We start from the raw sequence: 15,588 nt of genomic DNA, 5'->3' as shown, positions 1-15,588 counted from the left end.
GTTGAAGTCGCTCATGGTAAACTGGAGGCTCTTCCACCAACACTCCATCCTCACCAGTGGTTTAGCTACCAAAGTGTCAGTAGCTTAACTGCCAAAAGCCCAGCAGTTTAACTACAGCCTGAGTTCATCCTTTTTTTCCATCAGCCCCTATTCAGGGGTGATTTCTGGAAAGTTCTACCTTCTACCAAGTTGGCTAGGAGTGCCACTCACTGGCTCAGAGTGCTCCTCACTTTTTTTAAGATTTATTTATTTATGTATACAAAAAACTGGGGTAGAGGCCAGAGGTGGGGGGTGGGGTGAGAGGATTCACCAGAGACAGAACGGGGAACAGAACAGGCAGACTGACCAAAGTACACTGCTGAGGGGAGCAGTGGGAGAGGTCCGAGCCAGGAGAGGTCTGCTATGCCATGTGGGTAGCTCCCTGGCTGACCGGGGATAGAACTCATGCAGCAGAGGCTGCAGATTGCTTCATCGTGCTATGTTTAACCCCTTGTGCCACCAGGGAGGCCCAGTGCTCACTTTCTTTTACAATTTCCCCATCCTCAATTTTTGGCACCATTTCTATGGTGGTGAAATCTGGACACTGGAATGTGGTCTTAGAGGACAGTTTTCACTGGAGTTGCAGTGTAGTCAAAGGAACTAGCAGTCATGAGGCATCATTCATGCACAGCCAGGGTGTCAAAGTCCTCTGCTTCTAGACAATATTAGGTAGTTGGAAAAGTCATGACACATTTTTGCTTGAAAAACATAGAAAAAATACGTCATAATTTTTCCAACATCCCAATAGTTCCCAGTGCAAGCTAAGAAAAAAAAATCTCATAAAGGGTTGGAAAGCTACTATTAAAATCATTTTCTCCTTCTCTCAACTCTACCAATTAGTAGAGCAAAATGCATTTGTATACTAAACTGAATTTCAATTCACTTGATCTGTTTTTGTATAAACTCATGACAGAATAACCAAGTAGAATTTCTGTTGGTTTTGTTGGAACTTTCTGTAAGGGACAAGATTGGTCCCTCAACACTTGGCCTGGGGAACCGTGCCACAGAATAGTCTCATCTGACTCCATTTGCTCCACTTGTACTTTTTGGTAGATTTCCTTCTCTTGAGGTTCCAAGGCTTTTCTCTCCAGGCAAGGAGAACACCAAAGAAAACTACGGTAGACGACATTTCCTTTCTCTCACCTCTCATTACCTGCACTGAGACGGTGAAGTTAATGAGAGCAGGTAGGCTGCCAAGTCTCAAATCTGAAACTTGAAGCAACCAAACTCTTCAGTGGAAGAGGCTCTTAGCAGTGCCAGGAACACAAACCAATCTTCCTGTATGTTCACAACGGTGGCTGACCCTGTGCGTCTCCAGTCCTGCTGACGTGGCTCTGCTAATACATGCATAAGTTCCTGCAGAAGACAGCTCAGAGCTAAGTGGCTCAGCTGTGAGCTGCAGATCCACATTTCTTTTAAAAAGTCAGGGAAAGTTAAAGTACCAAATGCACCAACAAAAAACCCTAACACTTGGTAAGTTGGACCTCAAAGCCTACATCACAAGGAGAGAACAACCCTCCAGAATCCAACCTCAGACATAACAGCAATCGTATTTCCTTATCAGATAGAGTGAAAAATATTTATCCTTAAGAAACTCAGAGATTCAAGGTCACAAATGGCAGCTCCAGCCTGAAATGTTGAGAACACCCCTTAGTGGTAAACTGAGCTCATGTGGAATATCTTGGGTGCTCTGCTTTGGGCTTCACCTCGGCCAAGGGTATGTGCCTCCACATCATCTTTGGTCTCCTCTCCTGGCCTCCATGTCCCCTCCAGATGGCCTTTCTCTCACCCACCTCTCTGCACACCAATGCATGTCCTTGGTGTCCCCGCTAGTCTGTCTATCCGTCTTTGTGTAAGTTAATGTTCTTAGAAGTCCCAGATATTTTTTTCTTCAAAATTTCAGTTACTGTGTATCTTCTCAAAGCATTTTACTTTTTGGATTTTGATTGGAATTCTATTTGGGGAAGAAAGTGATGGTTTTACAATACTGGACATTTCTTGTCTGGGTTCATGCATGTCATGTTCTCATGCCTTTTAATAAAACTAATTTTCTACAAAGGCATTTCCAAAATGTCTTTCATACCTCTTTATTTTTTTTAAAGATTTATTTATGCATACAAGAGCTGAGGTGCAGGCCAGAGGTGCAGGGGGTGAGAGGATCCACCAGAGACAGAGTGGGGAACAGAACAGGCAGATTGACTGAAATACACTGCTGAGGAGAGCAGGGGGCCAGACAGGAGAGGTCTGCTGTGCCATGTGGGTTGCTCCCTGGCTGGCCGGGGATTGAACTCGTGCTGCAGTGGCTGCAGTCAGCCTCATAGGTTGTGCCCCAACCCCTGTGCCACCAGGGAGGCCCCCTCAACTTATTTTATAATACTATTGTATCAGCATATTATTTTGTTACTAAGAAGACCCTTTACATTGAAGTGGCACTGCATTATAAATTTACATAAACGAAAAATTTAAAAAAATTGACTACTGGTATAGCTAGAAGGTATTGCTTTTTGTATATTTGAACCTTCTGATGACACTTTTGTATTTATTCTATATGCTGGCCAATCAATTCATTTAGGTTTTTCCCTACAGATGGTCAAATTGAGAATTTTTAGCTCTTCAAATTCCAATAGCAATATCTTATTTCTTAACATTGGTAGTGGGCCTCCTTGTTATCATTTTAATTCTTTTATTTTTTCACTATTAAGTGATAGCACAGTGGGACTGCATCAGATAATCTTAAATAACGTTAGGACATTTACTTCCCCTAGAGATTTAATATGAGGTTTTCTCATAACAGGGGCTAAAATCAATCCTATGTAAATTTATGAAACGATAGTTATTAAATTAATCATGTTTCTTTTTCTTCCCTTGTTAATAGCATGTTTTTCCACTCATTTTGATTTTGGTATCTTCTAAAAATTCAGTTTCAGATGGTACATACTAGTATGTCAGGTAATTTATGACTTGGGGCTTTAGTATTGTACTTATCGATTATTAACAAGCCAATTTATAAAAACCATCATGAATATCCTAATGTTTAACATCTAACCTTAATAAGCCATTCAGAAGTCTACATTCTCCAAATATCTTTGGATAAATAGGGTGAGAAGTGAAACAGATTAACTAATGAGTCATAAAACGTTTAGGACTCAGTGGTTCTAGAATTGACCTGTATTTGCCTTTAAGTTGTTAGATAATCTTAAAACAAGATAATACCTCTTCACTTCAAGTTGAAAATCTATGAAATGGGTGATGAGGAGAATCAAATAAAATTCTGGAAATAGTGTCAACTACTGCATAAATGTAAGAAATTATTAAACTACGAGTCAGAAATTTTAAGTATAAATATAATTATGAATGAAGATGCAATATAAACACATTAAGATCTCCAAAGGCATGTAAAACCCGAAGGCATTAAAATTTATTAAATGATGCAATAACAACAGAATTCTTTATTTACAATAGCATTATTTAACATCAAATAAGCAAATAGCATCAGCAAAGCAATATTAACTTGCATAAATGTATTTAAAATTTCTCTGAATATATCTACCTTTGCATAAACTGCTCACACTAGAAATACAAACATCAATGCAGGTGAACAAAGTGATGTTCAGTCAACTCCATTTTGAAAATAAATCACAACCTGAAACACTGTAAGCTTTCTCCTGAAGAACCATAGTTAATATATTGCTTAATTTTACCCTTGTATAATCTTTTCATATACACATATCTCAGATGCAACTTCATGAGGAACTGTACAAATAAAACCCACAAATGACAAAGAAAAAAAATGACAAATGTTTGAAGAAATGTATCATCATCACTATTCAACAACATAAAGGTTAAGTGATGATGCACTTATTCAAAAATTGTACACAATTCACTATACAAATATAATACATCGGACAGCTATGTAGGAATATACAAGACTTAAAAACAGATCTAAGGCATTATGCTAGATTTTAGCATTTTGAGGTTCTTGCACATAGCTTTTACCTGTAGTAAGAAACTTAAAAGATTTTCTTTTAGTCTATAAAGAAACACCAGGGAGAAAATTCTAATTAAAATCGAAGCCACTACAGTAATTTTCTTTTGTGCAGAGAATGCTTTGCTCTTAGGCAGCATACTACCATACAAATACTAGAAAATTTTAAATTCACACCAACAATTAATGGCTTAAGTTGCATTTCAAAATTGATTGTGTATCTTTGGGTTCTGCAAGTGGATCTGTGCCACCCATTTCATGTGTTAAGCCCATATGAACTCCATTTTTAAACACAGATTAAAAATTGCATTATATAAACTGCAAAAACATTGCTTTCAATTATTACAGGCCATAAGAGATACACGTGGGAAGGGGCATTTTAGTCTTTGAGTCAAATGAATTCATTATAGTAAAACAGCTCACTTCACTTTTAAAACTTACCACATTACATGAACACTTAAATGAGTTTTACAACCAAGTTAATGTATGTATATTTTTCACATTATGTTTTTCACATTTAGTAATATAAGTAAAACACTGATTATTTGTTCTATTAAACAAAAACCAAGTACTCAGTCTAATAAATTTATTGTGTACAGCATGAGAAATACTGATAATGAAGGGGATTGATTTGGCTTTTGCTTCTATAGTGATCAATATGATCAGAGGATTCCTTCACTTATTTTTCTTCTCTTAATTGGATGTAAAGCAAAATCCATTACCTGATCTAAGCCATAAGAGAATTTGTAATCTCTTTTCCTTCACAACAGTAATCATGAATTATTCTTAATTACCAGTATCACAGGCTTGCAGATTTGTCTGAATTGGGACTGACATTAAAACACAGTGGGCAGATGGACAAACGAAAAAAGATGCACAGATATTTTTAGACAGTGTTATAGTGAAAAGGGACTTAAAACTCAAAACAAAAACAATCCAGTTTAAACTCCATTTCTCTTTTGTGCTGTGTCAAGTTAAAATTCGAATTCACATATTTTTAAAAATCAACTTAAAACTGGTCATTTTAAACTGTGTAAAACGTAAGCCTCATCACATCAATGAGGTCATGGAGTTCTGGGCCAACATCTTGCTCGTTTTTTTCCATCACCGCTGGGCAACCCAATGGTTTGGTTGAGAAAAGTAGAGCCTTTTGAGGGGGACATGTGAACTGGTGGCCGCCGAGAAGTGCTGTTCCTTGGCCACCTCCCTGTAGTGAGACCCCACTCAAGTGGAAAAAAGTATCGAAATGCAAATTTCCAGAAAATTTCTTTAGTATGGAGCAACACTTTCAGACTGTCTACTTAGCATTTATCTTTGGGCTATATCTCTTTCTATACTCCCATAACCTGTACATATAGAGAGAGATATACATATATATAAATAGGGGTAGTTTGTACATTTTTCACCCTGCCACAAATAAACAAACAATAAAATTTCAAGGAAAAACCTTTCTGTTCCTAAAAAGCCTGGTTAATGAGATATAAAATGCTTTGCTTTTTAGACATCAAAAAGACATCAATCTGAAATTTAGGTAAGAAAGTATGTGTATTGGGGTTGGGGAAAAATAGCTCAAAAAAGGTCATCAGTTTCTAGGTATTGCAGTTGTCTGAAACTGACACCAATTAATAAAAGATTATTCCCCTACCAGAGTGGGCAAGAAAAACAACCATAAAAGTGGCCTGCTTAGTAAGATGTAGTCTTTCTAAGGTTCATTAAGAAAGAATATAAACATATAAAAATCAAGAATTGGTTCCTACAGCGGCTGCATATCATATAGATAGATAAATGATTTATGAGCAGAATCACAGGTTTAGAAAATAAAAAGTCTTAAGTCTACAAATTAGGTCTAATCAAGGCATTGATATCCTTTACAAAACACCTTTAGGAGACGTTGCTATGAAGATATCTAATTTAATACTGAAGTACCTCATTTTTGAGTCAATTCCACAATATGTATACCTCACAAAAATTATACAATTAAAACACTTAAGTTTTCAACTTAAATTATTGCTTGTTTACATATAAATTGGATTTTATGTACCTTACAAAACTTTGTTTAGTCAGCACTGCTAAAAAAGAAAATAAAAAACACATGGCAGAGGTTAAATCTGTCGTGATATCTGCTGTCAATTTTAAACACACGATTATTTTCTCCTATTTTGTAGGCCGGTGTTGCTGGGGAACAGAATAAACATGCTTCCAAAGTAGGTATCCTTAGTTTGATTGGTATCAAGTCCTAACTTTGCTCCTCTCCTTGCCAGTAAATGCCTATTTCTGAAATTTAATCATTAGCAATTGATAAGTGGCTGGCAAAACATTTAAGGAAATAAAGGGCTTGCCTGGTTTCTGTTGCTTGTATTACTTTTTAAAAATATGAAAGTGGGGGAGAATTGGAGAAGACAGAGAGGGAACAGAAAAAGAAAGGATCAGAAGGGGAAGAAGAGATGCTAATTGAAGCTGTCTGATCGATGTGAAGGGAGCTGAACTTGGAAATGAAAATATTTTATCCTGATTTACAATTTAGCTGAACTAATTATGTTTAAACAAAGAATAGAAAGGAAAAAAAGTACTTGTTACTATTAACAGCCCTCTCACAGGCTCCTTTTCATATGTTCAGTGACTGGAAACTCTTTCCAATAGGAAATTTTGAATTTTCTACAAAGATACAGGTATAACTTTATTGGTCTTCACTTCTTGGGTGTTTCTGTACACACAGCGCTGTCCATGGTATGTTTTGCTTTTATCCCAAATGCAGGTTTGAGCTTAAAACACCTTGAGTTTGATTTTCCAAAGTTCGTTTCTTTCCCCCAGATGAAGTCTTATTCGTTTGTACTAGACCGATTAGCCAGGGAAAACAAAGCAAGAAACCAGTGTCTGGAACCAAATAGGAACAGAACAAGAGCATGGTGTTTTCCTTAAATACATACATTTAAATACATTCAATCTGACATGGGTATGAAATTTGCCTGTCAACATTTACTTTGCAGGAGAGATCTAAGTTGCACTAAGGTGAATGCAGTGAACAGACTGAGCAACTGTCTGGACGCGAGCTTCAAACTGTCGAGAGAAGAGGCAGCTCCTCCTGCAACAGCCCAGTGGACTCCACCTGGGGAGTGAGGGCCCAGGCCCCTCTGCTGATCTTACTCTGGCAGAACTGGCTGGCAGGTAGGTTGGGTCAAAACAAATAGACGCAGCTCTCCAGACCGGTTAAGTGTTTTTGAGCAAGTGAGCCCAGTCAACTGAAGAAAGAAGCAACCAGCCACCTTCGGTGTCAGCAGTATTTCTGCAGGAAAAGAGAAAGTTGAGAAATATTTCTGAAATCTTTGGAAAACCATCATAAAGGCCATCACAAAACATCAAAACACTTTGCTTTTTAAAATAATGACAATCACGAAGGCTGCATTTGGAGAGGTTACACTTGATTTTGATGCAGACAAGCAGATGGCACTGTTGCTAACTGAACACAAATAATGTTTCAAAATGTCAGCAGAATCTACATGCTATTTTGAAGGATGTACACTTAACGGATTACCAAACTCTCCTTCTGAATGACTGCTGCTCTCTTACCATTGACATCCTAGGCCAATTTAATCTCTTCATCTTCTCAACATAGATTACTGAGATACCCAGTTGCTAAATTACTCATGCTTGACAGCATTCAGTTTGCAAGTGGCCACTTTCTTAATTGTTTCTCAAAATCATCTAGTACAAACCTACTTCTTATAAAATGTCCTCTTGACTCTCTCTTGCTGAAATATTCTTAAGTTTCCATGGGCTATGTCCTCCTTGGCTTCAGCAAGCTAAATAAATTAGGGTTTTGATACTAGGGGCATTCTTGCCATTTTCTGGCTGCTATGTGCTGACATTTGAATGACAAGGGATGTAGTGAGCAAGAATCAAGTAGAAGTGGTGTCCTCGGCTGGTACAAATATATCTATCAGTCCTTTTCTTTAGCTGTTGTCTATTTACCCCCCTCTACCCCACACCAAGTTTTTATCCACTCAGCAAATGTAATTGGGCATATACTGTGTGCAAGGTGCTGGGGATATAAGCTTAACAAGATAGTTCCAGTTACTGCTATCACAACATTGCTGAATGGGTTAGGTAGATAAAAGGTTAAATAATAATGTGATCTGAGTTATGTGAGGAGAAATACTGGTTGCAGTGGAAACATATACCAATAGCTTTTGGGATTTAGGTATTTAGAAAAAATTTTAGCACATCAGGACCATTAGAGATGATCTAATTTAAGTAAGATTAGAGAAAAAGTCAGTTCAAAGTCCACAACACCTTGAAAAGAGCTACTTGAGGAAACTATTTCTATGGGTCACAGGTGGAGTTATATTGCTGGTCAGGTACACAATTCCCCTAAATTTGAAAAAAATTAGCTTAGGAGCATATCTCTGATTATTATTTCCTTTTAGAGAGAACAATTAATGTACTTTATAACATAAAGCTGAATATCTGTTCATAGTTTATGTCACTTACATGATTTTATATGGAAATACCCCAAGCCTCTGATTGAAATATGAAAAAAAAGTCATTCTGTTTTCCTGTTACTGTAAAAAAAAATCTATTGAGACACACTTATATGCTGAGAATCGATAAGGTAGTTTCTTTAATATGTCATGGGCAGATCAGTTAGACATTTCTTCAAAGAAAACATACAGATAGCCAACAGACACATCAAAATTGATCATTACCACTTATCATCAGGAAGTAAATATTAAAATCACAATGAGATATCATCTCATGCCTGTGAGAAAGAACCATATTGAAAAGACCAGAAACAACAAATGTTGTAAAGGATGTGGAGAAAAAGGAACCCTCATCACTGTGGGTGGGAATGCAGACTGGTGCAGTGCCTATGGAACAGGAAGGTGGTTTTCCAAAATACTGAAAATAAATATACCATAAGATCCAGCAATTCTACTCTTAGGTGGCTCTCTGAAGAATGCAAAACACTAATTCCAGGGGAAATATCCAACTCCTAATTTCACTGCATCATTATTTATAATAGTCAAGGTATGGAAACCATCTAACTGCCCAAAGAGAACTGATAAAAAAGATGTGATTATACACACAATAGAATACTATTCAGCTACAAAAAATGATAAAATCTTGCCATTTGCGACACATGAAGGAAAGAAATCCTATAGTATAGGATTACTCTGGTGGTGGGTATAGTGTGGTAATATACATCTGAAGAAGTGTGAACTTACACCAATAAATCATATACAGTGTTGTAAACCAATGTCATCTCAAAAAAATAATGCAATTAAAACAAAAAACACAACCATTATATCTTAAATCATCTAGTTGACAACATGTCTGTGCCAATTTTTGTGTATCACTTTACTACCATGTTCATGCATTTCTTTGTTATTTCTTACCCGTGATGCATCTCCCTCCTGCTTAATCATATCCATTCCAGGCAGCTGGTTTGGGAAAAGGTTGCCTCCCCTCAGAGCAGGATCATTAACCTGGGCACAGGACAATGGCAATATTTAGCAGGACAGACAAAAGTATACTGGGAACTAATCAACCATCAACTTTCTTCCTCTTTGTTTTTAGAAGTAGAATTATAGAGCAACATAAAAATAGCTATATCCTTGTATCTATTTTCCCATAAATACACACACACATACACACACACACACACACTCATGGGCAGGGGCAGGGAGTATAGAGGAGCAACAAAATAAGTACTTGTGATAGTTGCCTACAAAATCAAATTTTATTTGCATCTGCATAGAAATTGAAGAAGTAGTAAATACTACAAACATTTTTAAGACATAAAATGTTCACTTTTTTGGTTGGTTCATATTTGACAAATGGCTCATATTTGGCACTTTGAAATCATCTGAGAAGCTCCTGATATCTTTATGTTACTGATTAGCAAGCACAAGTATGAATATTCAAAACAGTGCTGGATTTTGAGTCTTCTCTATTTATTAGCATTCATACATTTTTTTTACAAATTACAAACTAAATGTAGAAATGTTAATACAAGACTGATTTTGTCAGAAGATACACATCACAGTTATCTTTTTGGTTTCCAAATTAATTCTGATATTCAAAAGATTTAAATCTGTGTGAAAGTTTCAAAGCAACCTGGATTATTGAAAATGCACCAATTTTGGCGCAGCGGTTGAGCGCTGGGTTGCGAAGCTGCCCGCGGCCTCTGCGGCGCCGGTTCGATCCCCGGCTGCTCCCCGGCCACCAGAGGAGGGTCCCACATGGCGCGCAGACCTCTCCTGCCGCCCGCTGCTCCCCTCAGCAGTGTACTTCGGTCCTTCTGCCTGCTCTGCTCCCCGCTCTGGCTCTGGTGAATTCTCTCACCCTCCCGCGCTTCTGACTGTACCCAGTGCATGTATAAACAAAACAAACAAACAAACCAGCAAACAAATAAATAAAGCATGCCTCTATAAAAAAAAAAAAAAAAAAAAAAAAAAAAAAAAAGAAAATGCACCAATTTACCTCTGGGTAGGTTAACTAAGACTCATGCTAGACTAGACCAGTGGCTCTTACTTTATTTATTTTTTAAATATTTATTTATTTATGCATACAAGTGCTGGGGTACAGGTCAGAGGTGCAGGGGATGAGAGGATTCACCAGGGACAGAGTGGGGAACAGAACAGGCAGATCTACTGAAATACACTGCTGAGGGTAGAAGCAGGTGAGACAGGAGAGGTCTGCTTAGCCATGTGGGTCAGCTCCCTGGTGGGCTGGGATCAAACTCATTCTGGGCTGCGGTGGCTGCAGATAGCCTCATAGTGCTGCGACTTAACCCCCTGCACCACCAGGGAGGCCAGCTCTTACTTTGTATTTCCCTAGAAAGCAATTCAGGGCAGGGCTTGGTGAAAGGGTACCATGCCCAGCTGCGAAGGTGTCAAGAAGAATCCCCTAAAGCAGTCCAAGAAGCAAGCCAAGCAGATAAGGAATTCAAGCAGAAATTTAAAAAATAAGCAAAAGAAACTTGTGGAGCTAAAAGTAAAGGCTTTGGGCAAGGTCCCATAAGATTAAGAAATCTAGCAAAAAGTAAATTGTTCCTGTGCATGAGGCAACAATGAGTCTTAATTCCAGTCCCATTTAAATATCTGGATTTCCACCCAAAGCAGTGATAGTGAAGGCAAAGATCAACAGCTGGGACTACATCAAATTAAAGAGCTTCTGCACAGCAAAAGAGACAATAACCAAAACAGAGAGAAACCCCACCGACTGGGAGAACATTTTTGCACACAACACTAATGATAAAGGACTGATCACAAAAACCTACAAAGAGCTGATGAGACTCAACAAAAGAAAAGAAAATAATCCAGTCAAAAAATGGGCAGAAGAGCTAAAGAGAAACTTCTCCAAAGAGGAAATGCAAATGGCCAACAGGCACATGAAAAAATGTTCAACATCACTTGTCATCAGGGAAATGCAAATCAAAACTACCATGAGAAACCATCTTACACCAGTGAGAATGGCACATATTAAAAAACTAGCAACAACAAATGTTGGCGAGGTTGTGGAGAAAAAGGAACTCTCCTGCACTGTTGGTGGGAGTGCAAACTGGTCCAACCACTATGGAGAGCTGTGTGGACATTTCTTGACCTACTAAACATAGAGCTTCCATATGATCCAGCAATTCCACTCCTAGGCATTTACCCAAAGGACACAGAAACATCAATTCCAAAGAACACCTGCACCCCTATATAGCAGCACTGTTTACAATAGCTAAGCTTTGGAAACAACCCAAATGCCCAAAAATAGATGACTGGATCAAGAAGATGTGGTACATATACACCATGGAATATTACTCAGCATTCAAAAAAGATAAACACGTGCAATTTGCAGCAATATGGATGGTGCTGGAAGGGATCATGCTCAGCGAAATAAGCCAGAAAGAAAAAGAAAAATACCGGATGGTCTCACTCATAGCAGGAATCTAGAAAACTTAAATAAGGGACCAGGAAAAAGAATAACTATAAGAAAGAAAATATCAAAATCAACAAATAACTATGAACAAGAGACACTCTACAGGGGTTGGGGGGTGGGGGTGGGGAAAGGAGGGCTTGGGGTAAAAATAAAGGGGTTGTAATTGTATGGGGAATATAAAAATAAAATTTAAATTAAAAAAAAAATCTGGATTTCTTTCTATTACATCCGTTGCCACCATTAGCTAGAACGAGGTGTCTTGGAGTATATCAGGAACCACCAGTGGCACATTTTTGTAGATAATTCAACATCAACAAAATATTTTCTTCACTGATAGAGATGTGCCTTTATTTCTTTATGTCTGCTTAATTTAGCCAAGTAAGTAAGTGTCTTGTCTCCCTCAATTCAAATACAGACATACAAATCATCACCATTAACACACACACACACACACACACACACACACACACAGTTCCTTTTTAAATTGCAAAGGGTTTTAAATTTTTCCAAGCAACACTTTCTATTTTTATAGATGAAAATACTGAGGCATGGTAGAACCTAGCAATTTTCATGCAAATTGTTGTTTACCAACATCAGGATTAAATAAATAAATATCCAAGTTTCAATATTTTACAAATCTTACAATCATGTTCATGTTGAGACTTACAGTGCTGTCAACAACTTATTAGTTAATAATGTCTCAATTTCTCCATATATGAAGATTCAGGATCTTTACCATATCACTACTTTGTGTGAAGTACTGAGTAGCAGAATGTCCAGCCTTTAGGGCCCTTCAAAAATACTATCTTTAGTAAATACATTTAAAAAATATTATTAACCAGTATCTTTACCTCTGTATTATCCCACAAGAGATACCTGAGATATCAAAGGTTTTGCGTAAAGTATTGAGGGAAGCACCACATAAAGCTAATTGGATGTCTGGTAGCTTAGCTTTTGCATTTCATCTGATTTTACTTTCACGGAAAAAACAGTTCTTAAACTGTGAATTTAAAACAAGATTATATAAAAACCACATTCACCATTCCATTTTTGGAGGTTCGTTATATTGCTAAATTTCTCAAATAAAAAAATTTAAATGACAAGAAAGGTAAGAAATATTTTAAGAGATCCTTCAGCAATCAGGAATCCTTTCATGTTTATTTTGTCCTTAGCAAGTCTTTCTGATAATCACATTAATACATGTTAAAGCAAGGTGAAAAATGCTCTTCAAAATAAACATGGCAACTGGTTAAGTACATGGAAAGATGCATTTGATGCAGAGACAAGCAGCTCTGATCAGAAGACAATGGGCTGCTTGTCCAGTGCTCACCTGCTCGGGACCCATGGAGGACAGCCCTGACGTAGGCACGGAGGTCACTGAGGTCATGCTGATCTGTCCTGTCATCTGGTTCATGTTGCTCATCCCACCTGTGTTGGTCGCCATGGATACATTGATGTTCATATTGTTGTTGTACATGCTGGTGTTTGCTTGCTGCCCAAAGTGTGGTGGGGACTGTTGTGAAAACATGCTGGAACATAATGAAAAGATTAAAATGTTAGAGCCCTAGGGCAAACTTACAGGCAATGTTGAGCACTTGTTTCCCATGCATTTAGTTCAGAATAAATAAACTGAGATGGAAAGAATCCAGATGGGACAGCCAGTAGGTAGTAAAGTTAGAAATGGCTGGGTGGGGGGGAGGGCAGGATGAGCTCGGTCTTCTTTTCTAACATCACCAGGAAGATTTGGAAGTGTATTTCCCACTTCCATGTCTGCATCAGCAAGGTTTTTGCTGGTTTTTATTACATGTATTGATAAGGATGGCTTCAAAGTATTGTCTTTCATAGCAGTTTCTATGATCAGCTGTGGTGGTACACCTTTTGGGGGAGTTCCTTTACTCCTAAATAAAAGACATTACCCAAAGTTCTTGTCATTTCTGATAATGTCTATCCTTGGAAAAGTAAGCTGGCTTACTTAGCAGTTTACTGGATATTGGTGACCTACAGAAAGATCCCTTAGTGATGACTTTTATCAAAACAGAAAAGACCTGTACCTGTTTCCACCCATATTCCCCTGCGTCCATCCATTCATGTCAGAGGAAGCCTGATAGGCTGGATTAGCCTGAGACTGCTGCATCATGGGGCTCTGGGTATGTGCCATCCTGGGTGACATCAGAGGGCTCTGGGGTGTCGTAGCCCCAGTGAAGCCTGGATCAGGTTGCTGACTTATTCCTTAAAAAACACAACAGAAATCCAAAGGAGGCTGTTAATTTTATAATAGAAACTGGAGGAAAAGAAAACATTCAAATTAAATACAGAAAATTACTTTTAAATACTACCTGATTACCTGATTAAATTACATCCATTTAAAGAAGATTACAAGTTGGAATAAAATGCATGAAGAAAAAAATAATCACACCTTGATTCTCTCTAGTAGTTAGTGGGGCTTCTAGGAACCATATTAACCATAATGGCTAGAGGCAGAGATAAAAAATACTATTCTTTCCCCATATCCCTCTTCAAATCAACACTGGGTCAAATATGTATATTTCAGTTTGACTTGAAATAGTCATTCTTTACTTTTTTATATTACAACTGGACTGTTTTAAGTTTAAATTGGATTAAAGTTCAACCCAAAATAAATTTCTACAGAATTATGTCATTCTATGATGAGCTTAATGTATTTTTAAAAATAAGCTACTGCATTCACAATTGGGTTGTTTTCATAATGGTTTGGTGGCACTTTAGTGCTATTCAAGATTAGAAAAGTTGTTAAGTTTCCTGTTCAGTTTAGAAACAAATAGCATTTACGTGGAGAGGGGAAAAAAACCTGTTAGCGTGCTTATTAAAAAAATCAAAATGAAAATAGAGGAAAGGGACTTAAAATTTCAGGGATGACATTAAGCACATTTTTGCCCACAATGTATATAAGACATGCATCTTTAATTACTACTTAAATTAGCTATAAAAGTTTAAGATCACGCAGGAAAAAGTCGTACATTATCTTTTTTTCTTTAAGAAAGAGGAGACATGACTTTAAGCACCAAAGACTTGATAGTTATTTGGAGATAAAATGCTGGCAAAAGACAGGGAAAGTCGTTTTGAATATTAATGCTAATGTAAGCACTTTTATCAATAATTCAGCTATTAATTGAACATAACATGCACATAATTATTGTTCATGATATTACACATTTGTCTCGAAAGACTGACATTAAGTAACAAGTCAATATGAAGAAAACTATGGTTTCTATAGAGCACTTTTCAAGAATTAGCCATTGAAGATTTGGTATAATCTTTAATCTCTATTTTTCCAAATTTGTTGAAGGTCTATAATATTTATATGTGTCTTTGAACATTTTGTATTTCTATTGATTTGCTTAAGTCAGTCTCAGAGATTTTACAATATAAATGTATACATTTGCACCTGTGTTTACAGACATTAACATAAACATTTATATTCATACACACTCATACACACAACTGATAGATACACTATACACACGCACACTTACTTCGGTCATTCTTAAAGTAAGACCTGCACTCAGAGAAAAGGTGGTACCTGAGCTCAGAGACTGGAAGGTACTGTGCTGGACTTGGGGATTCCTGACAGGCCCCAACTGTCCTCCCAGGTTTCCTAT

General features: G+C 37.4%; 1 protein-coding gene across 12 annotated transcripts in view; it reads right to left on the bottom strand.

Annotated features, from left to right (window-relative positions):
• Positions 1-3,431: 3,431 nt before the first annotated feature.
• The window catches only part of NCOA2 (nuclear receptor coactivator 2), a 265,641-nt gene continuing 253,484 nt past the window's right edge, over positions 3,432-15,588 (bottom strand). For all 12 annotated transcript variants that reach the window (XM_054692193.1, XM_037505522.2, XM_037505514.2 and 9 more), the window contains 4 exons: positions 14,002-14,179; positions 13,281-13,479; positions 9,418-9,507; positions 3,432-7,307 (listed from right to left, as the gene is read on the bottom strand). In XM_054692193.1, coding sequence (XP_054548168.1) covers positions 7,296-7,307; positions 9,418-9,507; positions 13,281-13,479; positions 14,002-14,179 — 479 coding nt within the window. In that variant the 3' untranslated portion in view covers positions 3,432-7,295. The remainder of the gene's footprint in view (positions 7,308-9,417; positions 9,508-13,280; positions 13,480-14,001; positions 14,180-15,588) is intronic.

This window comes from Talpa occidentalis, unplaced genomic scaffold (genome assembly GCF_014898055.3).
Source record: "Talpa occidentalis isolate TD23 unplaced genomic scaffold, MPIMG_talOcc4v2.1, whole genome shotgun sequence".
NCBI classification, from domain to species: domain Eukaryota; kingdom Metazoa; phylum Chordata; class Mammalia; order Eulipotyphla; family Talpidae; genus Talpa; species Talpa occidentalis.
The sequence above is the reverse complement of the archived record's forward strand: the minus strand, read 5'-3'. Positions and strand labels throughout refer to the sequence as shown.